At 43.2% G+C, this 24,556-nt stretch overlaps 1 protein-coding gene across 2 annotated transcripts; it reads left to right on the top strand.

Moving 5' to 3' along the window:
- The first annotated feature begins 6,013 nt into the window (after positions 1-6,013).
- On the top strand, positions 6,014-23,747 carry slc16a2 (solute carrier family 16 member 2). Of its 2 annotated transcripts, none has more exons than XM_030109103.1 (7): positions 6,014-7,029; positions 15,195-15,339; positions 16,042-16,534; positions 18,832-18,975; positions 20,563-20,791; positions 23,104-23,370; positions 23,467-23,747. In XM_030109103.1, the coding sequence occupies exons 1-6, from the start codon at positions 6,600-6,602 to the stop codon at positions 23,352-23,354; spliced, it is 1,692 nt and encodes a 563-aa protein (XP_029964963.1). In that variant the 5' UTR covers positions 6,014-6,599; the 3' UTR covers positions 23,355-23,370; positions 23,467-23,747. The 2 variants fall into 2 exon arrangements, with proteins under 2 accessions (XP_029964963.1, XP_029964953.1); XM_030109093.1 differs by having other exon boundaries at positions 6,600-7,029; positions 23,104-23,376; positions 23,464-23,489.
- The last annotated feature ends 809 nt before the right edge of the window (positions 23,748-24,556 follow it).

Raw genomic sequence — 24,556 nt, 5'->3', positions numbered from 1 at the left:
AATGCGTTAAGTTATTAGGAAATACATTTTGTGTTTGACATTTAAAAGGATTGTAATTCTGGTTTTGGAGATGAATGCTAACGCTATAAACACCTTAAATCAGAAAAGGACCTCATTTCCCAACAGAAAAGTTGGATGAGTGAAAAAGTTGAGCTTTGTGCCCAAAATCAACCAATGAAAAGACAAACAGTTTATAATCCCACATGGAGCGAGTGCTCATAGTTACTTGGAGTTCCTCGCAGTGACATGGTTGTACAGGGTGTTCACTGTGTAACAGAATCCAAAAGAGAATGAGGAGGAGAGATTTACTGAGCTCTTGTTTCTCCACATGCATTTGGCAGATCGGTTGGTGTTGACCCTGTTGATAAAACTACAAAACCTGAAATGTGCAAAGCATTAACTTTCGTAATTTCCTGGTTATTGTCCATCCATACACCCATGTATTTTGTTATTGGGACATTTTAGATTTAATCATCAAAACTATGATTTTTGAGGGATGATTGATTTTGCATCAACTTTTGCTCCTCATTGGTTTTGTGACTGATCAAGTAAAACCAAATCTCCTTTTTGTTGAAGAAACTAGGATGTTGCCCATATTCATCACTGCTGCACTCCAAACCTAAGTTAATATTAGCAACGCTACACCGATCATAGAAAGAAGAGATGTATAGTATTCTAATGGATGCAGAGTAATAACAATTATACATACATGCACATTCATCTCGTATTCATATGTAGCCTATTAAATTTCTTATAGATTTTTATCATGCTGCACATAACTGACAAATCTAGCATTGGTTTTTGCATATTCTTTCCACGACGATGTATAGTCAAGAGCAGTACTTCTCGCTTTAAGCTGCAGAATGTTTTGGCTACGTGAGACAACATCTCTTCCACCTCCCGCCGGTCCCCGTGCAGCGTCAGGAGCTGATAAGTTTCAGCAGCTTGCCTGTAACTGGGTGGTACAGGTTGCTGTGGACTATCACAAGTTTCAGTGATTCATTCATTCTTGAATGAGACAATCTGTCTCCGGGAACTGTGAGAACAAGTTTTCTTTTGTTGCATAGATTTTCTCACTTAGTCACTAATTCTGCTTATTTTGGTCTCCGAAGCTTTTTAATTTGACTCGAGGTGTGTTTTTTTTGACACCAGACATTATAAACATGATAGTATTTTCCTTTCCTTTAGGACTTTGAATACACGAACATTTTCTTGATTTCAGACTGATTTTGTGTCCTGCTTTGTCGAAGTTTTTGCTCTATCTTACTGGAAGCCACTCTGTTATACTTATGTCTCATAGTAATCATAACTAGTTTAGACATTAAATTTCATACAGTGTATTTTAGGTGTATCGGATAAAACTAATTGGTTACAGGGTCTAATCTCTGAAGAATTACCGACCTCACGAAGTGCAGAAATGACAAGTTAGCTATTTAAAGCAACACTAAGGAACTTTCAGTTTTCATTGATTTTGGCGGTGCCAGTGGACAAAAGCGGTAGTGTTTTGCCTGAAGGAATACTACAGTTCCCATGAGGACTAGCGCGTGGCGTCGTAAATTGCTGCTCCCGGTGGCATGCTGTCGGACTAAACTCGCCTTGATTTGTTTCCAGTGGCTGTGTGAAGGACGGATAGCGACGAGGTAATGAATCTAATGGTGGCTAAACAATCTTATATCATGATGTGACGCATGCCGTAAAGCAGTCCTCACATTTGGAGTTTTTTAGTGTGCAGGGTTCCTACCACCCTCCTCACAGCTGCTCGGTCCAAGTGAAAGCAATACTGACGCCCTCAGCCCGTGACAGAGGGGTCATTCAACTAGTTGTAAGTCGATGTATCATCACAAAAGATATTCAAATGTTTTATTAAGGTTAAAAAGTTCCTTAGTGTCGCTTTAAATCTTTCAGTAAAAGTAACCATTCTTGCCCATTTTCTGTGAAGGATTTCTTTAGTTCTGATGAATAAGAGGAGCAGATAAGATGGAAATATAAATTGAGAGCATCAAAATGAGGGTGTTTCACAGTATTTTGAGCTAGAAGACTCTTAAAAAATCCTAATTGTTATTTCACTTATGTTTTTGAGTTTTGTAAAAAGGCTGTAGTGATTGCGCAGGGGTTTTTAGTGCGGAGACACATCTGAGGTGAATTGGGGACTCTGAATTGCTTGTAGGTGATAGTGTGTGTGTGAGTGTGTGTGTTTCATATCTCTCTGGTGACGTGTCTCGAGTGTATGCTGCCTTTGGTCATTATTAGCTGGAATTGGCTCCGGTTCCTCTTGACCCTTTGATACATTACTATGGATCAATAGATGAAGTTCTCCTTATATAGTTGTATTTTTAAACACTACACTACACTACACTGACACTAACACAAACACTACAGCACAGAGAGAATGTGATGACTATACTTGTCCTGCCTTGAGTTTACATTCGACTCTGTGCAGCTCCTGAACTGAAGTGAGAACACTGACAGGCTTTCCTGAGCCTGTTCTGATGAAAGCAGGTAAATATTGACACCTTGCCAAACCAAAGTCTCGGGGATTCTTCTACTCTAGTTAGTTTGCCTCAGTAAGCTCTTGATTATGCTTCTCACCTCTGGTAAAGTCAGATCAGGCTAACACCCTGTGTGCAGTGTGGTTGACTTAGGGCATTTATTTCTGCCAAATGAAAAGACAAAATTTTGTGTATTTAGTTCCTTTTCTCTGTTTATGGAAAAACTGATGATGATGATGATGATGGCCAGTATCGAGTGATCGTTCCCTCATGATTATGAGGATGTGGGCGATTCCCAAAGGAATGCATGCAAGTCTCCCCTCAGGTGAAACCAAGCACAACACGGGAGTGAGACACACATCTGAGCACAGATTGTACCGCTGATAAAGTCCACTGTTTTGTCTTCCAACATGCCCTTATGCGCCGATGACTGAACTGTTCAATAGGCATATTGGGAGTGGGCAGACAGAGTGTATTACACATGACTTTCTGCTGTCAGACAAAGTTGTGTTGCTACGAGCCGTGGATCCGACATCCCTGAGGAATAAAGGGAGCCACAGAGCGTGAGTCATGCCATTCGAAGTAATTACTTGCTTGCCAGTGCAGCAAGGCTCTCCCACCAGCGCAGCACGTCGCAGCATGCTCCTGGTCATGTGTCAGACAACCTGCACGTCGCTCCGCATCCATGTGCCAGGTCGCGCCGGCGTTCGGAAGACTTCACAGAGATGAGATGCCTTCATTAAAACAGTATGACGTGTTCATCATTTTATGCAAATATAATCCGTTACTCGTTGAGCCAGTCGGGATGGAAAACCCTTTCACTTTCATCTTTGCTCACTTGTTCACTCAGAATTGTGTGGGCCTCATCCGTCTGCTACCCACACCTCTCCAGAGGATTTAAAGTATTCCAGCCTGAACAGGAAGCACTACCCCTGGCTTGATCCCCGTCACCTTTCACCCCCAATTCATTCTAAAGGAATCTGAGCGTAGTCGTATCATCAAGCTGTGAAGTTGTGCAAACTGCTATTTTCAGCCTCCGACCAGCTGTGGAGCCGACGTGGGCCTTGTTGTGTGTCGAACCCTCCAGGGTCTAATTGAAAACAGCCGTGAGATGATGAAGCAGCTTCAGCGAGTAACAAAGTCTCACATTCCTGAATCCAGTGCATACTTGAATGATTACAGATCAGGACATTTATGTACATTTGTGGATTTTATACCCTAGAGTTTGATTTTGATTCCTGGCATGTTTCTTGTGTCTTTGTGCCATTGTTATGCCACTCTAAACAATTGGTTTGTTGCTAAAATGATAACAAAACAGATAGCTGGTATTTGAGAAAACAGTCTTAAATTTGATTTAACTTCAATATCCTCACTGCTGAAGCAACTGTCCATGAATGGTGATCTAAAAGCTTTTTCTTCTGTGGGAACGGAACATAAAATGTCTGTTTGTATTTAAAAAAAAGAAAAGCCGAAGCATTTTTTTTTCTTTGATTACACCATGTGGGAATACTATGCCAATAATAAAGTCAGATGTTTTGATGTCTCCCTGTTGAATGTTTCTAAGAAAAGTGAGACCTTATGAAATCTCACAGTGAGAACGTCTTTTTTTACCCGGTTTTGGGGGTTTCTGTGTGAAGTTTGCATGATGGATTGGTGACCTGTCCAGGGGTCCCCTGCTCTCAGCTGGGATTGGATAGAGCGGTGTAGTAGATGTATATAAAGCCAGACTGTGATCTGAAAGATAACATTCTGTCGGTATGGCGGCCTGACATACTCTCCACGCCAGAGGTGGAAAAAACAAATTACTCAATATTATTTATGACCAATTCACTTCAGTAGCTATCCTGATAAAAAAAAGCAACTAATAGCCTAAGTTTTTCTTTTGAGGATCGAACTTTTTCCACCTCTGCATCACAAATATTTCTTTATACCTGCAACTGATGCTATTGAAACACATCGCTGTCATATAAAATAAACTTTTATAGAATTTCTCAATGTTTCGAGGGTGGAATTTTTTTTTTCAGTCCCCCAAACAGTTACTAAGACGTTGAACATCTTGTGACGCCTGTGGAAGATTTTCAGTGATCTTCATAGCAAGAAAACTACACTTTAGATAGAAGGCTTGTGAAACTGGAGCAACTCAATAAAACTTTTTCATTACCAATCTAATCAGGTGGTTTACAGCGTGGCTTTTTCTGTTGTGGAATGCCAGAGTTTAGTGTAAATATCTCAAAGTATCACTTAACCTTGACCTTACCATTCGAGGAAGGTTCAAATAAATTTAAATTTGCATTATAATGGATGGCCTGATGAAATTTGTGAGAAACAAGACCATGGGAATGAGCTCTGGACCTGTTCTTACAATCTTTTCTCAAACTGAGTAAGTATTAGTAGAGGTATAGCCCCACCTGGTGGAGAATCCTGGGTACTGCTGCTCTGCGCGTGACAAGGCAGGAACAAGTTGGAGAAACTCGGGAGTATTAAAATGAAAAAGGCCCTTTTGTGCCTCTGGGTTTATTTTGTTGAACATACCAGTCTGGTAAACGGATTGAATTGCTTTATACCCTCAGGAAATACTTATATATTCATTACGTTATATTATGATCTGTTTTACCCTTGGCTTTATTTTTATTAATCATCCTGAGTTACCATTTATCATGTCATTCAGCTGTATGGTATATGGACTGTAAGTACTTTACAAATTTACAGTTGTTATTAAAAAGCATTACCATATAAATGGTAACGGGAGAGAGAGAGAGAGAGAGAGAGAGAGAGAGAGAGAGAGAGAGAGAGAGAGAGAGAGATCTGTACTTCAGTTTCTGTTTCTGTTTTCTAGATATGTTTTATATTTCTAACCCCAATAAAGTGGTGAGTACATAATTTTATTGCACATCTCAGCTTTTCATTAGAAACACGCATTGTCAGTGATACACCCCAGCTCCCCCTAATTAGCAGAGGGCTACATCAATATTTAAAGAGAGTACCAGAAAGTTAAGTAGCCAAACATTTCACAAAAGCCCCCTAATAAAATATTACAAATCATGACATCATTTTATTTATAACTTATAGAGGCTTTTCTGTTCGGGGTAGTTTTAATTTGCAGGTTTACACCAGATGGGTTTAATTGAGTGCTTAAATAGTCATTTTAAGCAAATCATTTTATGGGCGTCTTCTTCTTATCCTGTGGTAATGACATTGTGTTCTCAAAAATTGCTGGATAAATGTATGTATGTATGTATGTATGTATGTATGTATGTATGTATGTATGTATGTATTTTTTTTATTTGTTTATTTTGGAGTAGCAGTAGTGTACAGACAGCGGGTGCTCTTTCTTCTCAGTCGTAGGAAACGCAGCGGCGGATGTCTGCTCTAACTACAGGATGTTGTTATTCGCCCAGTCGCATTCGGGTCACACTCGGGTCTTTCCGTAAGATGACACGAAGCTCCGACTCGCTTCCCCACCGCCGCTCGCTCGGCTCCAGCCGTCCATTGGCCTGCCGGAGGAGGCGGGGGCGAGCGGCTGAATGACGACCGGGGCTTTGTTGACAGTTAACGAAACGGAGACTGCCCACGGGACCCGCTCAGGCCTACTTATGTTATGTTTCCAGCGCGGTGAGATGTTACATGCGGGAGGAGGAGCGCCTAATCACTGTTTTTAACAACGGGAGGTGTTGCGGACTTTTTGCGGGCTGCGTTGACAGGACGGCTCGCGACGCCGAGGCGGAGCGGACGCTTTCTCAGGCTGATCCGTGATATTTGGCACCGAGGAGCCGGGGGAAGTAAACGCGTGGTTGTGAGTCTTTACGGGCAGTTTGCGTCGCCAGCATTACGAAGAAAGGAGTGTGTCGCGCCTGCTAGTAAACAGTCTCACACACGCACACATGTAACGCGCGCAGCTTTATTCACAGAAGTTGACGCTCAGACTTTGTCTACGCGCGCGGCGTGTAGGTGGCTCGTCTCGCCTGTGAAGGAACCCGTCTGTTTTGCGCGTTTTGACAGATCCATAGCCAATCGAACCTGCCATTAAAATCGGCGCTCTTATGTCAGTGACCTATATCCCATGCATGTGCGCCGAGAGCCCGCAGTAACCTCTCCAGCGCGCCAGACAGCATGGGGATCAACGGTCTAGACAGCCCGGCGCAGCCGTCCGGCGGAGTGTCCCAGACGGAGCAGCCCGCTGCGGATCCCCACATGGAGCAGAAAGATGCTCCCCGAGACTCCGACGGGAACAAAGATGAACACGGGGCGGACGGCGAGGGGAAAATCTCGAAGGAAGACAGCGACGTGCGGCTGATCGAGGCTGGCTGCAAGTCGACTCTCCCCCCAGCTTCCGACTCCGAGGCTGGGCTGCAGGCGCAGAATCACGGCCACGGGGGCGGATTCGCCCCTCCGGAGGGAGGCTTCGGCTGGATGGTGGTTTTCGCTGCTACCTGGTGCAACGGGTCCATCTTCGGCATCCAAAACTCTTTCGGCATCCTGCACATAATGCTGGTGAAGGAACACACGGACCCAGACGACCAGACGTCTCAGTTCAAAGTGGGTGAGTACGAGACAGACTGGCTGGTCAGGTGAGCCCAGATCAGGCAGCACATCAACTGGTGGATGCGGATGGAGTCACTTCAGGATGCAGGCTTGGTTTATGCTGTCATTTAAAGGAACACCAGGACAAAGAAAAACACGCTGGATTTTTCAGTTCGTGCACAGACTTCTTTAGTGAGGTGTGTGTCGTCGCATAGTGCACGTGTGTGTCTGCTCCGAGTTCTTAAATTGGTGCAGTGAACCTAGTATTAGATGACACATGTGCTTCTCCCATACATTTAAGAGGCGCATGTTATTTTGAGTGAGTTTATGAGTGTTCAGAGATTACTCCTTGGATGTTCAACCACCAACACTGCAGCAAATGTGTTAGAGTTAGTAACAAAGAGACCTTTGATGAGGTCTTTTCCCCAAAGGACATCAAGTTGGAGAGTACTTAAAAGGCATTACCCCCTCATAAAACAATGCCACATATCCAATTTTGGGTTTATTACTTTTTTCAGATGAGAGTTGAACAGAGGATGTGGAGCATGTGACAACAAAACAAAAACTTAATGTTTGATTGGAGATTTGTTTGTTACTCCCACATACAGTGTCTAACAAAAGTTGAAAGGCCCAGTGACGCATTAATTCCAGGAACTGTATTACAATAAAACTGCTGTTGGCCATTGATTCTGGTTCCGTTAGCAATTCAAGCGTTTTCTCAAATTACTCTGTAGGGTTCTGTCACGAGGTTTCACCAGTAGATTTAAGGATTATGTCATTATTTTTCTCCTGCTTGCCCCACTTGACATACAGTTATAAGGCAGTGGGGAAGGCTGGACAGAAAGGAGGAAGGGAAATAGGATGTTGCTTTCCAGGAATGTGACATTTTAGATTTGTTTTTGCAGAAAAATCTGTCTCCAGAGGACTGAAATCCAGAGATCTATCAATATTTGAATTTGCACATGGTTCATCAGTTCTTTTTTTAATAAAAGGATTATTTTCTGCTTGTTGGAAAAAAGAAAAATTTGATCAGTGTCAGAGGAGAAACTGCGGTTTGGATTACTGAAGATTTTCTCCTAAAATGGTGCTAAAATTCACAAACTTGGCTGCTTGGTTCTGGCAGTTTTAATCCTGTTATAAGCTCCCGAGCTAATTAATAATTACAGGACTTCCTTCTTCTTTCCTCAGATACAAAATTGGGAATGCTTCCATTTTATGATCCTTTCACATTTCAGTGGAAATCTTTTTATGATCTGACCCCAAAGGGAGGCCACATTTTTTTTAATTAAGTTTGTATTTAGCTTCACAATCACCAGTACAGGTTAGAATTTTAATGTGTAAATGGAATATAGTTAAAGGACTTTTCCAGGAAGATTTGTTCCTTTTATCATTATTATTATTATTATTATTACTAGCATATAGACAGAGAGAAAGACTAAGCAAACGGAAAGCCAGTTTTCATCTGTTTATGTACGCTCGGGGTAATATCTTTAGTGGAATCTTGCACCTTGTCAAAGATAGTCTGCAGAAAATCCATTTCTGTGTCTGCAGGCACTGCATTACTTTCAGGATTTTTGTGTCACAAAGCATGGTAATTGTGCATCAGTTTGCTCTGGAAGGCACAGTTTCAATTTTTGTTGCGTTTTAGGAGTCGTTTGAAAGCAGACTTATCCCTGACATGCTGCATCCACAAAGGGCCGTCGTCAACAGGTTCCCTCATCTCTTTCCCCTGTTTTTGGACTTGTGAAGGATTTTCTATCCAGCTGTGTTTTTGGATTTAACTCTCGGAGTGCTCTCTGATGTGAACAGATTAAGTGATCTGATCTTCCTTCTCAGCAGCAGAGGGAAACATTGGGAAACAGCTCAATTAGAAGATGTTAGACAGGCTGTATTTGAACGATCCAGTCTCAGGGGTTTGTAAGAAGAAGTTAAATGCACTCAGTTGTATAAACTATTTAAAAACGCAGCTCCACTGGCTGTAAAGTGTGAGACCACAGGGAGAGTGGGTAATACAGAAAGACTGGGAACGGTTAAATATCACTTCAAGATTACCATTAGGCGTTGCTGAGCTCATTTCTGTAGTTATTTATTAAGCCTTCAGGGGTAAACAAGAGATTTTCAAAATGCCCCTTCAATACCACGGTGGGGGGTTAGATCTGCCTTTTTCCCATTTAGGAATAAAAGAATGCATTAAAGCAGAGGTGAGTGGATCATGATTCACAGATGGTGTTGCTTCCTTAAGCGATCACAGCATGGTGTTTCTTGAAACGGTCACACATGATAAAAATGTGGATATGCGGTGTGCATGGAGCGTCCAGCACTGCATTCTTTCAAAAATTCGGAACAAAGAGCAGCGCTGTATTTGCATTCAGGGAGCAGCGAGCGGCTCCTTGTGCGGCGACATGGGACCACCGCGCTCGGGAACAGCGAGACGTGGGAGAGAAGTTCAGAATGCAGCACCGTCGGCTGCAGCTGGGTTTGCAAACCTGGGACTGTGTGAAGGGACAGAAGAAAGGGACTGAGTGAGTGAGGGATTAATTTTTCATCTGATGCCTGAAATGCTTTCTGTCTACATGCAGCATGTGTGAGACAGAACAGCGGGGGACATTGTAATGAGACTAAAAACAGGAGCTCATTGAAGCACATTGTGTCCTGATTGCGTCTAAATGTAGAATAGAATTCAGCACAGAGGAAGATCAGATTCAGTCTGGATACATTTTTTTAAACTTTCATTACGCTGTCTAAAACAGCAGTTTTTGAAGTGTTGCTGGAGCACTAAAAGGGCCATTTCGCAATACTTATGCATTGAAGTTTCCCATGAAAGGTTGCAATGACATGGAAAATGTTGATAAGCCATGCATATATCACAAGTACATTTTCATAACATATGTGCCACACTTTTCCACTCACACACACTAAATTATACAGTATATATTCCAAAATTGCCCGTGGTAAACACACATTTAACCGCAGGGTCAAATCCCGACAAGTGTGCTCCAAATGTTGCAATATTGGTCAAAGTTAAGGTTATGCTGCAATTATTGATTTACCTGTTTGATTAGACTGCTGTCCTCATTGTGTGACCTTGATCTATCTTTTTTTTGGCTTCGACACATAATGAAAGCGATCAACAGAGTATCTTGAGTTTAATCGCTCATGCAGCGCTCCGCCGTACTCCCAGAGATTTCTCCAGCATCTTCTCGCCAGCCTCAAATCCCATGCTGGCAGACGAAGGTGCAGTGTGGCATTTTTGGCATTCCAGAGGGCAGGGGAACAGGTTCAGGTTGGATCAGTCTTCAGAGGCTCCACACACAGCCAGCTACACAAAGACAAGAAAACCTGGGGTGAAAAGAAAAGCGGATTAGTGTTTTTTTTGTGTTGCATTAATTGTTCTTTAATTGTAGCTCATTGTCTGTAATGGCACAGCACGCTGAGAGATAGCTGTCATGTCAAGACGTTCGGTCTGCATGAGGTTTATGTTCGCAGGTTTTCAGTCTTTCACCCCGTGTGGTTTGCATCTTAAATACTTGGCTGGTGAATGACCCCAAATGTGGGTTCATTTCAACACCAAACACATACCCACTTACTATATGGGCTTTCAAGCAGATGGAAGAGAAGGAGAAAATAAAATAACCTTTCCAGATGACAGTGCGAACTGAGAGAGTCGACCTTTTCATAACCACAAGAAATGTTTTTCCTATTACATCCTAATTCTGGGGATTTCTAACATGGCATGCAATCTGACAGGTTTTTGAAAATGTTTATTTTTGACAATGAGTGTTCTGAGTAAAACTTTGGATACTGATGCATTACAACCACAACACACACGCACACGCACACAGCTGTAACTTGTGTATCACTATTTTGTTGACTGTTGACAAGATATAACCCTTTCATTCTAATTACTTTATTCACTTCTTTCTTCACTCTTCTTGAATATGGCCTGAATAAGGTTGAGTGTGTTCCTCAGTAGGATCTGCTGTGTCCTTGCGGTGGACTCACGGCGGGGAGAACAGTTCCCTTGACAGCCGAATGCATTAGTTCAATATGACCCAGTGAGGAATTAAGAATGATAAGATTAAAAAAGCCAACAAAATCACTGCTGGTAAACACATTTCACAGTCAGAACTGTACTGAACATTAAATTATGCAGACATGCCAGTGGCAGGAGCTTTCATGAAAGACTCTTTAAGTCGTGGTGAGAGTGAATGCTAAGCTGACTACTTGCTGGTTGATGCAGTCTGGGAATGCTTAAGCCAACCCTTTGTTATGGTAGCCATTATTGGGATAGTCACGATAATTTTTAACTTTGTACTCTTTTCAACTATTTGCTGATCGATGAGAGTCGAGATTCACATGTCAAGTCATGCTGACCACATGTATTTCCAAACATGCTTTCCATTTAGTTAGATCACTTATTGCTATTGGTAGATGTAGCTTAGAAATATGAAATTAATTTTATATAACAGCATGAGCATGAGCACCGTGCGCTTAAAAGAAGTGCGAATGACCGATATTCTGTCAAACAAATGTCCAACATGGTCACAGAATGAACAGGAGCACAGAGCAGCTCAAAGTGTCCAGCTAATCATTGAGATATTGCTCCAATTTGGAGAATATTTCCCATAGAAATTGTGATTTTTGGTCATGAAATATTCTATGTTCACATAATGGAAGCCAACATTTCCATGTCAAGGCTAATAATATCTGTTTAAGTCTTTCATATTAGTGCTTTTCCGAGCCAAGTGCCCTTTACATCCCACTGCATTGTCCAACAGCAGCATCTGCTAAGGGTATTCCATATGGCCTTGAGGAGTGATGTCCACGTCAGGAATACAGTCCTGTATGTCCTTGTTTCCTTAAATAGTTCAAAAATCTACATGGCCATTGTTTGCTTAAACAGCGAGGACCCAAGATATTTCCATACACACTCTGTTGTATTGTGTGGCAGAAGACATGTTTCCTGTTGTATCTGCACTGGCCTCAGTTTTGTGGGAAAACATTTCGATAGTGACACATTTTTTATTACTTTGCCACACTGGGTATAGGAGAAAACAACATTTGTGACGTAAGGGTGACTGATATAGTTTCCTGTGCACCGCCGGGCATCTCTCTGAGCGGCTTGGCCCTGCTCAGATCTGATAAAGAGGATGTGAATTAGATTTTGTTGGTGCCTCACAAAACATTTAATTTAAAGTCAGCACCAATACATCTTAACAAGTACACTGTCTGGTGTAAATAAAAAAAAAAAAAAGTGTGATCGAGTGATTCGAATGCATGATACTATTGTCAGTGTTGTTCCTTCTTAGTGAGGCTTTCAAGCAGCTCCTTTTAAATGTATGCAAAGAACACGCATTTAACCAGTGTAGCAATCAATGACGTGAGTAACTATTTTGTCAATACTGTACAATAATGTGGCAATACATTAATAAATTGCTTTATTGTATTGTTTTGCATATTTGGAGGCAGAATCTGCTGATGAACTACAAGTCTAGACATCAGCAATATTTTGTGTCACAAGATGTTGGGTTTTTTTTTTTTAAGTATCCACATGGATCTCTCTCTCTCTGTCTCTCTCTGTCTCTCTCTCAGTTTCGCGCTGTCAAGCTGCATCTATCACACAAAGAGAGGGAGGTTTGTTTAGCCCTCTAACTACTGCTGCCCACATACACATCCATCCCTTTCATTTTGGTTCTCTCGCCTTCACCGTGCTCTTTTCCTTTTGTCTGAAAGTGTTTAGACCTAATCCCCTCTAATGAGTCCACTTCACTCGGCCCATTCAGACCTTTTTTGTGTCGGGGCCAGCGGAAAAGGGGGGAGTTTTGCCAAAATACAGAGGACACAGTGAAGTAATGAGACTCAAATCTGTTCCATTGATCCTCTGACTGTACTTTGAACCTTAAATCAGACCTCATCTTATTTATTGATTCAGTCAAGTATGGAGATACTTAGGTTATTATAAAACCTCAGAGCTTTACGTGAAAGCTTCTGCCTCTTATCCTTGGATGCTGTCATTCCTCCTTCAAACCTATTTCTTCAGCTATTCAGCTCGATAATGTGCCCTACTCTGCAGAGCAGCATCCAGCATGTACTTCACCAAAGGGCAGTCCAGTGCACATGAAATTCAAGTCTATATAAAGTCAACTGCACTGGAGGAACATGCGGTTCTGATCCGGAGCTCATAACACCGGCCCGGAATACTTGATCCGCTGCGATACGTTCTACAGCTGCGTGCGCAGAAATAAGATTTTCACTGATGAACTCCCAAAGTGCAGGAATCAGAAGGTGAGGTCATGCTCGGCGGGACGCGTAGCACGAGTTCATGTAGGACAGACCGCATTGACGAGCGGGAGAGCGAGCTAAGAGCCTGTGGCCTTTCCAGACAAACCCTCTGGACATGTGGTAATGGACGGAGCGCAGGAAGGCTTTTCTGGTGGGAGACGGTGTGGTCTCATGTAGGCGCTGCATCAATAAGAGAGAACATGAGAGGCTGGAAAAATACCGGTGATGGTAAAAGTAATCCCAGAAGTCGCTGCAGTCAAAGCTGTTGCCATTATTTCAGAGATTCCAGGCACCAGAGCGCCACAGCCCAATAAACACATGTCCCAATAGACAGTGTTTTTAACTCAATTTTCTTTCTATCGTGCCAAATACAACACAGTCACTCAAGGCAGATTTACAGAAAAAAACCCCAACAATTTCATTGTGTTTTATTTTAAATTGTGATGGAAAAGTGTTTAGAGAGTTAAACCAGTTGAAACCAAAAAGTGAAGAAGCTTTGCGAAGACGAGTGGCATACTTTCTGCGGACGTCGCGCCTTTAGGTGAAAGCTATAAAAAACGGAGTTCACGGAGTTCATACCACACGTGTGTTTCCCTCCTCATGTTCCGTTTAGACAAATAAACCATAGGAAGACTGGGGTGCTGTCCCACCCCTCGCACTATTCAATATTTGGCTTTGTATTGTACTGCATGTACCAGAAAATGTATACATATATAGAACAGAATGTTAATCTCCACGGCAAACACTTTTGTTCGTCCTGTTGTTCAACAGTAGCATTGCAGAGCTCACGGGGGCTTCCTCCAAATAAATTTAGTCCAACCACGCATTTCAGCCTTTCCAGTCTCATTTTCGCTGAGCTGTTGGATTAAGAGTGACCTACGGGCGAGACGCGGTGGTAGACTTTAAAGGTACCTTTGGTCTCTTGGCTGTTTGACCCAGACGGGGGTTGTTTGTGCTCCAGGGTACACTGTGTCTCCGCTGCCCAGTTCTGACTTGTCATGTTTTAACAGTACCTGAATATTCCACCACGTACCGCAATGATCCACTTTCACTCACTCTGTCAAACGCCTGGTGGGAAATCCAGTGAAGTGTGTCTGTCTACATGAACTAAGTGACGAGTCAGGAGAAGAGTAACAACTACTGATAACAAAATCACATTATCTTCACAACAGAATTTTTTTTTTTTTTTTTCAGTTGTTGAGAGGCTTCAAAGCTTCTGCAAACGTGACATTACTATGGCATTGAAGCGTTGAGGTTGTAAGTGTGTTAAGCTTTGCCTACAGGGCACTGAAAGGACAAGATGTAACATGAAGTCCACATTTACCTTTGACTGTGGCCTGCTCTGCAATCCCAGTTGGCACTCATGGCAAACCATCAAAGAAATGTGGCTGAACTATAGTTAAAGGATGCATGCTTTGGCATCCTTTTAATTTCTACTTAGGTATTAACAAAACTGAGTCTGATTCAGTGTCCAAAGTATAATCAGATCAATACAACAGCCCTGTGTCTCAGTGCTCTTCACACTACTGTAGAAAAGCCCTGAGAATGAACAGACTGCAGGATAATCATTACAGGCATTTTCTTAGTAGTACATGCAGTATAGTTGTTTCTTCACTCTCAGTATAATAAAGCTTCTGTTAGATAAATATTTCAGTTTTACGATGTGTGACAAGAGTTTCATGGCAGAACAGGCCGGGTTTCTTCTGTGGAAAGAGAAACGTAATAGTTTCAATGTCAATGATAACATAATATCCTGTAGGTCTATATGTGGATTTATAGCAGCGGGGGTAATCCATGTTATGGGAACTCATATCTGTAAATCAAATAAAATATTGTGTTGTCCTTCTTTTATAGCTTGCAGTATATTTCTGTGACTGATGATGAACTCTCTCTCCTCTGCAGCCTGGGTCGGCGCCCTGGCCATGGGCATGATCTTCTTCTGCTCGCCCGTGGTCAGCATGTTCACCGACCACTTCGGCTGCAGGAAGACGGCTGTCAGTGGGGCCACTCTGGCTTTTATAGGGCTGCTCACTACGTCGTTTGCAAAGTAAGACATGGTATCGAGTGGATTGCTTGCAAAAGACTCCCTGTGTGTGAACAACACCATCAGGATCAAACGGAGAACAATGGAACTTTTCTCCATTTATCTGCATTCGGACAGAAATCTATGGAAAAGCATTGTCTATCCCCACAGATTCAGTTGCTGTGTCACTCACATTCACACCTGTTGGGTATTTAGAATCACCATGTAGCCCTTAATTCATGTTTTTGGACTGTTAGAGTACCTCAAGAAAAATCCCTGAAAATGCAAACTCCACACAGATAGCCCACAGTCCCAATCCACACTGGATCCAGGGACCTTCTCACTGCAGGGATTGGTACTTAACACCACACCACTGTGTGTTGAGCTCATCTTAACGAAGTTAATGTAGCAGATTTAGATCTTTTGTAATGAAAAAGTGAGTGGCGGAAGTATCTGCAACGCACCGTCACTACAGATGGTGAAATTCTTGAATGCTGTCTTTCAACTGCTAGATCTGATAAGCACAGTTCTTCACACTGCAGCATGTGTCCATGTCAGTCACCGTTATCATAACTCGTGGATATTTGCTATAAGTATGTGTAATGAAGCTTTTGTTATAAACATCATAGCATAAATGATATTCAACAATTTATGTAGCAATCTTTTTTAACTGACCCTTAATTCAGTCTTTCTCTCTCTTTACTCTTTTTTTCGCTTCGTTTGCAGCTCTTTAGTGCTCCGCTACTTCACATACGGTGTGTTGTTCGGCTGCGGCTCCTCCTTTGCCTTTCAACCGTCGTTGGTCATCCTTGGCCACTACTTTCGCCGGCGCCTGGGCTTGGCCAACGGTGTGGTGACTGCCGGCGCCAGCCTCTTTTCCATGGGACTCCCGGTTTTCCTCAAGAAGGTGGTGGAACCTTTGGGTCTCAGCAGAACCTTCCAGATCCTCAGCCTCTTCATGCTGGTCCAGGCCCTGTTGGCGCTCACGTTTAAACCTTTGCTCCCTGCCGGACGGGGCATGGGGCCGCCCGGCATGAGTCCCGGATGTGGCGAATCCCAGACTCAGGCCACCGCACAGGGTGGGAGCAAGTGGAACCGGGCCATCGTCACGGTCCGGAAGTACTTCAACCTGCGTGTGTTTCACATCGTGACGTACCGGGTGTGGGCGTTTGGAGTCGCCACGGCTGTTTTAGGCTACTTTGTGCCGTATGTCCATCTGGTAAGAGCACTGGGTTGATTCATTGTGTGTTTTTACTAAATTCAGTGAGATAGATACACACATAGATCTTTATTGCCATTCAGAACACACACCACAGGTGCACACATGAACAGAATTCCATTGGAAATGGCTCAGACAGCAACGCTTAAAGGAATACTCTGAAAATTTTGGACCCACGCCCTATCCCGATCATTTACAGAGTGAGATAAGCTCATAAATACCTTTCTTGTGTCCGTTCATCCAGTGCCTGGCTCCCAGCTGTTAGCATCGTAGTTAGCTTAGCTCAACTACGGCAGGTGAAGAGGAGACAGAGCCAGACTGAGAAAGTGGACAAAATACTCCTTCCAGCGGTCCAGGGGACGGCGTATTAGCACGTGAAGTAAATCCGAATGGTTATAAAGCATTTTAAAAGACGAGTTTTCTTTTCAATCCGTTAAAATAATGTTTTGATCCACACAGGCCTGCACATGCGCAGTGCTCCGCGGAAGGATATACCGGAGCACAGCAGTAGAAGCATAGACTCAGTCGCTGTCCACCGGTATATCCTTCCGCAGCGCACTATGCTTGTGCAGATCTGTGTGTGTCAAAACGCTATTTTAACGGACTGAAAAGAAAACACGTCTTTTAAAATGCTTTATAACCATTCGGATTTACTTCACGTGCTAATACGCCGTCCCCTGGACCGCTGGAAGGAGTATTTTGTCCACTTTCTCAGTCTGGCTCTGTCTCCTCCTCACCTGCCGTAGTTGAGCTAAGCTAACTACGATGCTAACAGCTGGGAGCCAGGCACTGGATGAACGGACACAAAAAAGGTATTTATGAGCTTATCTCACTTTGTAAATCATAGGGATAGGGCGTGGGTCCAAAATCTTCAGAGTATTCTTTTAAGGCACAAGTGCTCTTAAAATTAGTGTCTGAAAACCAAAGAATAGAAAGTATTAAAAAAAGAATGCAGAAGAGTGAAAAGGTGCCGAGATGCAAATGAATACTTTACTGGTTGTTGCACTGAAATTATTCGATTTCGGTGGGCCTCTCAGAAAGAGCACAATGGAATGCATGTCAGCAGCGGCTCTCGATCCTCCTCATTCCTCAGTGTGAGGATGGGGTTTGTGAGGAAAACTGCTCTGGCTGCCTATTGGCTGCCGGGTTTTTAGAAGATGACAGTGTGGAACAGTGTTTTCCTCCATCTTTTCCTGTAACAATTCTGCTTTGGAAATCGAATGTTTGTTTTCCCTTGAGAAGAAATGAAAATCAGATCTCAAAGAGAACCATATCACTCTATAGAGATGCCTTTAATTTCACTTGAATATCTTTAGTTATCAATCTGTACATATCACCTTGATTTGAATTGGATCACACCACTATAAAGCTGTAACTTCAGTCTGCCAGACAGCCCTGATTGGTGTATTTTGTCTTTTGTTCCAGAGCCTTGGCTCAGCCAGCAAAGCCTGTCCATGGGCTGAGCGTGAAAAGAGGGCTTCTTTTATAAGACCAAATGGCTGGGGGGTTTTTTTCTCCCTTTGAAAAACATCTGACCATGGATTTTGTATAACCTCAGTCTTGTATTTTATTGCAAGAATTGACAACTACACAATTTGACGATCATAACATGGCAGTGACTCTAGAAGCCAAATGACTTCTGCTTTCTGTAGTGGTTATAATTCACAACGCTGCACAGTCTGTGCTTGACCTGTGGCCGACTTTGGTTTGAGATAGTGCGATAGTGAAGGATGAAGATGAAGTGTAAAGCAGAAGCATTGAGCTGTAAAGTTGATCTCCCTCTATCCAGATGTCGGATGTTCCAGCTCCGGCCTCCCTCTGTCAGGCCTGTTGTTTCAGGCTCGGGCCCAGATGTAAACACAGCCCCGGTCTTTGTATTGGCTCGACCACCTCAGGAAACCTCTCCTGTATGGCCTCTCTGTATTCCTAAACATGCATAATCTATGGCCATTGATGAATGTAGAGCCCTTCAAAGCAGAGCAAATATTTCACAAGGGCCAGGAAAGACTTCAGAGGGTGGTTTCATGTTTTGGATCTGATTCGGGGGGGTCACAGCAGAGTGGGAGGATTTGACTTATATGTTTTGGGCCCTGCTACCCTGCTGCTTGTGGATGAAGACATTTTGTTATTGTCATTCCACAAAGTTTATTGACTCCGTAGGAAAAATATGTTCAAAGGATCGCCAGGAGGTTGCACGGTTTTTTTTTTTCCCCCCATTAAAATAGTTTCTGTTTTCCTAAAGCGGCACAACAGTTACCAGCTGAAAACATCATGTCTTTCTTTTCTCTGTCTGCCAGATCTACTTTGTGAAGGAGCAATTCAAGGAGACTCAGAAGGAGTGGGTGCTCCTTGTTTGCATTGGAGCTTCATCTGGGGTGGGACGTCTTGTTTTCGGCAAGATCGGAGACCTCATTCCCGGTCTGAAGAAGATCTACATGCAGGTGAAGGAATCACTGAACACAGAAATTTGGGCAACTCGAACTGTTGTGTGGGTGTGCAGCTTGGCTTATATTTCTAAAATTGCCTGCGGCCACACTTTTGTCCCCTTGATTTATTTATTTTTTTTAATCATTCCATCATTATAATTTTTTTTATCATAAAGCTCCACTTCAGACCAAGATCGCACATCAGCTTGGGCAGAAAATGCGAGGATAAGCCAATAATTTATGCTACCTATCGTCCATATATAAATAAAGAATCATATCTCACCCCACATTAAGATTTGCTTTTTGATGACTCATTCCTACTTAATTTATTTGACTATTTCGGTACATAAACATCCCCATGTCACTTATGCCGAGGTATTTTCTCTGCTGCCTTTCGGACTCAGTCTTAATGTGTTATAAAATCACGCTGGCAGCACTACTACAGTGAAACATGAGAGCGTTCCTACAATTTTAATCAAAGTGCTGTTTAGTGTTGCCTGGGTGAAATTTAGCAGGAAGATGCTTTTTTTTTTTTTAATCATGTGGCATAATCGCCACAGGTACACATGACTCAGGATGTCTGTTCTGAGAAAATAGAGCAGCTGCTGAGAGCAATGTAAAGGGTGAGAGAGTTTGTTGTTTCTTGCTTTTGTACACGTCGTTCTTGCTAAATGCAATCACTCAGCTTATCCATTAGCCGTGTTGACCAGAACCGGCACACTCGCTGTGCATGTTCTGTAGGCAATCGAGCATGATTAACATTAGAGGAGGGGGATTGAGTCACGGACTAATTGAAATGTAAGCGCAATGTAGTACATGTATGACACAGTTGTGGTCGACTGTTAAAATAAGCACAGTGATGTATTTTTATTTTATTTTTTTTCAGCTTTATTGGAAACATTATTGCTTTAGAGTGTAAAGAAAAATATATCCCGGCCAGTAGCATTTGCTGTGCTGTCACAACGAAGAAATTCTACTTTCACCCAGTATCGAACATTCTGTGTTTTTCTTACAGAGGTTGTGACTGTAGATGGTTTTAAAATTACACCTTGCAGCTCTTTAAGACTCAATATTCCTCTTCTCAGCTCGCGGTGTTTATTTTTTGCCAGAGACCAGAGCTGAGCGTAAAAACCGCAGCTTTATGTGACTTCTGCAGCTCTTTACAGGCACCCACAACACTGGAATGAATACCATGTTCAGCCCATAAAACAAATGATTAAATGAAATGTTGTAAGATTCAGCAGCAGTATGAAATATTTTAGAGGTTTTACTGCAGCAACAAAACTGTTGACTTCCTAACTGATTAAGGATTTTTTGTTCTTAGCATGACAATTTTTTGCACTTTCATGCACTTTTGTGCACTTCAAAGCATCTATTTAATCAGATTGGACAGTAAGTGAAAGGCATGTTTACTTGCACAAACAGTGTTTTCAATAAAACCCTGCAGGCTGGTACTGTTTGCTGAAAACAACACGAGCCAGCAGAGAACAAACTACGTATTTATTTCTCCTCAACCAGCTTCCAGACACTTAATTCACTGTAATTGAAACGTACGGCATATAGAGACAGTCAAGACATCAATCCCGCCTCCTTCTGTTTCAGGTGGCGTCCTTCATCGCCCTGGGCCTGATGTCCATGATGATCCCTCAGTGCTCGGTGTTCGAGGGGCTGGTGGCCGTGTGCGTGTTCCTGGGACTGTGCGACGGCTGCTTCCTCACCATGATGGCTCCCATAGCGTTCGAGCTGGTCGGCCCCATGCAGGCGTCGCAGGCCATCGGCTACCTTCTGGGCCTCATGTCCCTCCCCATGACGGCGGGACCGCCCATCGCCGGTGAGAAACACGGCCGCCATGTAAACTCACGGCGAGCCAGTTCAGGATGCTGGCTGTAATGACGCACTAAAAGCTGATTGATATTAGCCGAGAAAAACAGATGGGCGAGATTTTATAGCCACAATAAAATGCTCTGCTCTCCCGGACAACCAAGAACACGGAGAGACGACGCCGCTTACATTTGAACCAACAAAGGAACTTAACAATTAACTCCAACTATAAGGAGTGTGAAGGCCCGACTGCAGCAACATAGATGTGGAGGATTGTATTTATAAATGTTTGGGCGTGTGGCCAGCTGCATGTTATCCCTGGGGACCTGTGTCCTGTAAAAAAAAAAAAAAAAAAAAAAAAAAAAAAAGCACACACAGTCAGATCCCAGCACTCACTTCCTTTCAGGTCCGCTCAGTAGCTGGAGTGTGCACACCAGCACTAATTTGATAACCTGCACACTCCCTTTTACAATGTCTTTTGTCTCTCACATGTAACTGCGCTGCTTTTACAGCTCGACACTTCGCTTTCCTGGCAGCTTTTTTCCCGGCCTTTGTGGCCTCGGCCTGCACACAGGAGCTTCTATAAGAGCAATAATGTTATGAGTCAGACCTTCTTTTGCTCTTTCTTGCCAAACTCGCTCAGCTCTGCACATCGCTGCCCTCGGCCTTGGCCGCAGTCGTCTGAAATCAGAGGTTCGATGTTTGGTGCTTCTCGTATGAACATTCATACCTGCTCTGTGTGCTTAAAACTGTTCTATTGGTATAAAGTAATTCATGTTTCTTAAATGTCTATAGAGATATTTGTTATTAGAGATGGAATTCAATGTACTGAAAGCTATTCTGCAACTCTTAAGAAAATTGTTGGAACCAAAATCAAAATATAGTTTATACTTTGTGTGTAATACATGAGCGGATGACTGCGAGTTTAATGAAAAATATATGCTGTAGTCAGATAGAAAAAACATTTAGGAGAAGTGGAGCATTAAGAGACAAACTGCCTCTTTGTTTAATACAGCTCTTATCTGCCTCCGTCAGTGGATGTTACCTCTCTCATATGATATGGTTTGGAGCATCCAGTCCCAGTGGGATGCAACTTAAAGAGGGTAATCAGCTGAATAATCACACTATTCGTGTTGGCACATAGCAACCTATTTTCCATCAAAGGACTGAGTATAAAGGCAAACGGCTTCGGTTTCAGTGCAGTTACATTTGACAAAATGGACCATTACAGTGCAAAGTGTATATTCTATTATTTGCATGACTATTAAAAAAAACACATATTTACACTCCATCTAAAATAAAATCAGCAGAGCCTTTGTCTGAATGCGATTAGCACTATATCACCATGTTCCGTACAGCCTGTACAGTTCCTGAGCAAGAATGCATATGTAAGAGGCAACATTGTAAGTGCACCCACCCTCCTCCTCCTCCTCCTGTCACAAGCTCAGCTTGTTAAACTTGTTGACCTTGCTTTGTCACTGAGCTGTATGTTGTTTGCGTTTGCTCCGCGCGGATAAATATAGGATGCGGACGTACGGGCCGCAGACGGGGTGATGTTTAAGTGCCACGGTGTACCACATTGGTACGACGGCCGTGGTCGCTTCCAGTGCTGAGGGCACGCAGCCAGCTGCTAGTGGAGACCAGAGGCGGCTCGAGGAGTCGTGTGCTCTTAAAGATGAGTCGACAAATCGTTGATGTGTATGAAGAAAAACAAAAGACTCTACACTTCATGAGTAGATTATACTGGATGTGTTGCAGCTGATAATTTTCCAGCTCTGTGTTCATCATGCTGCGATGCTCCAAAAAAGAGGAGATTTATATAATCCATAAAGAAGGTATTAGAGCAATGATTAATGTACAGTTTAAACAATGAAATCAACTTCATCTCAGCACCTTTATAAAGAGAAACATTTAAAGACACAAATCCAGAGAGGCCTGGTTCCCACCCAGCCAGTCAGGCCTGTAATGGGTGGACTATAAAAAGTGTTGTCAAGTTGTTAAAGAACACTTTACTCGGCGAGCTTTATGTTCTCAGGCTCTTCTTTTTACAGTTGAGGTTCTGTAGTTTTGCTCTACGTTTTTTTTTACATTGTGCAAAGTTTTTTATTTTTCATTTTTGTTTACATACCCTTTATTCAATATTTTTAATGTTAGCATTCAACATACATGTTAAGGACAATGAGAAAAGAAACCCAAACAGCTCCACACTGAAATCATGCTCTGCTCCGTGTTCATCTGTTTTCTCTGAAGGAGATGAACCGATGCCACATGTTTCACGTTTTGTCGGAGAGTAACGATCGTCCCGCTCCCCGCCTCTCGCAGGTCTCCTGCACGGCTACTTTGGGAACTACACCGTGGCCTTCTCCCTGGCGGGGGTGCCTCCGATGGTGGGGGGCGTGGTGCTGTTCTTCGTGCCCCTGATTCACCGCAGGCTCCAGAAGCGCCGGGCGTCGCAGGAGGACACGTCCACCACCGCCCACATGCTGCCGTCCAGCCAGTCGGCCGGGGAAGCCAAGAGCTGCTCCAACGGAGACATCCTGCCCGGCTACACCGACGTGGAGACGCACATCTGAGCCACGTCCCGCAAAGGTTACACACATTCACATTTCTCCCGCTTTGTGCAGAAGGTGACAACGCACACACTCGTCATACTTTTCCCATCTCTTGTTTGTTTGTTTTCTGCAGGGATTCTGCCCACCAGCACCTTCAGAATGGGCCTCTCCCTCACCGCGGACAGACCAACCATCTGTTGGCTGAACTTCAACCTATCCCCGTCCCAGACCCCCGTTGGACGTTTTTTGCTTTTTTTTTTTGTCATGCGAAGGAAGTGGCGTGCCGCAGGGAGGACTAAAAGATGGCACAGCGGCGTGGAAGCCGATGGAAACCTTTGAGGAAGTTAAGCACAGCATATTGTCGGCTAAACGTATTGCGTTGGCCGGGACTCTGGGGCACATGCTTCCCAGAGATAAACACAACAAAGACATGTCGGATTTAAAGTGCAGCCTTGCTTTTGAGGCTGCTTGAAAAAAAAAAGAGAGAGAGAGAGGGAGAGAGCAATTCAGATGAACTAATGACGGGATAAATTCACAATTTCTATATGTAGGACCTCATGCATCTAATTATTTTCACAAAAAGCATTTATTTAGTTTTAGTCATCGCTACAACACTCAACTCATCTGTCATCATCCACTTGCAGGTTTCCCAACATTCCCACTCTTTTCTACTCTTCTGAACGTCGCAGCACGTGACCGACGATTCATCTGTCCGATGAGCCGCCAGACAATCATCTTAATGTGACGTTCAGTGCTCGTGGCTTGAGCGTAAAACTTCATCCACGTGACTTCAGTTTCTTTTCGCGGCCTGCTCGCCTGGCTGCTTAACATGCAACGAGCCCCGAGCTCCTGCGGCAGATCAGTGGCTTCGCAGCGTGTGGCCGGTGTTTAACTTATGCAGTGAAAAGTGAAAGAGGTGAGCTGAATTTAGGAGATTACACTTTAGAGTCGATGCTAGGTTGTTTTTTTTTTTTTCTTCTTTTTAATGAGCATGTGGAGCCTTAATGTCTATTTATAATCGATGAACTCAACGGTTTTTATTGGCCTGATGAAAATTTTTAACTGGGTGCTCACAACTAATCCGCCGGCGCTGTGCTTTCTCTGGCTTTGATATTGAAAGGGCAGGAGTTGTGAAGTGGTAGTTTCAGGTCGACACTTGGGATCATGCAGTATGGCGGTTATCGATAGCGTAGATTTTTTTTATTATCCTCATAAAGGCATTT

This window comes from Salarias fasciatus, chromosome 2 (genome assembly GCF_902148845.1).
Source record: "Salarias fasciatus chromosome 2, fSalaFa1.1, whole genome shotgun sequence".
In the NCBI taxonomy this organism is placed as follows: domain Eukaryota; kingdom Metazoa; phylum Chordata; class Actinopteri; order Blenniiformes; family Blenniidae; genus Salarias; species Salarias fasciatus.
This window is presented reverse-complemented; position numbering and strand designations above follow the sequence as displayed.

Bases quoted from the DNA above. Each gene is read 5' to 3' on its own strand.
- slc16a2 (XM_030109103.1), top strand. From the start codon at position 6,600: ATGGGGATCAACGGTCTAGACAGCCCGGCGCAGCCGTCCGGCGGAGTG. The intron at 15,340-16,041 runs GTAAGACATGGT...CTTCGTTTGCAG, and splicing joins CTCACTACGTCGTTTGCAAA to CTCTTTAGTGCTCCGCTACT. The intron at 16,535-18,831 runs GTAAGAGCACTG...TCTGTCTGCCAG, and splicing joins TTGTGCCGTATGTCCATCTG to ATCTACTTTGTGAAGGAGCA.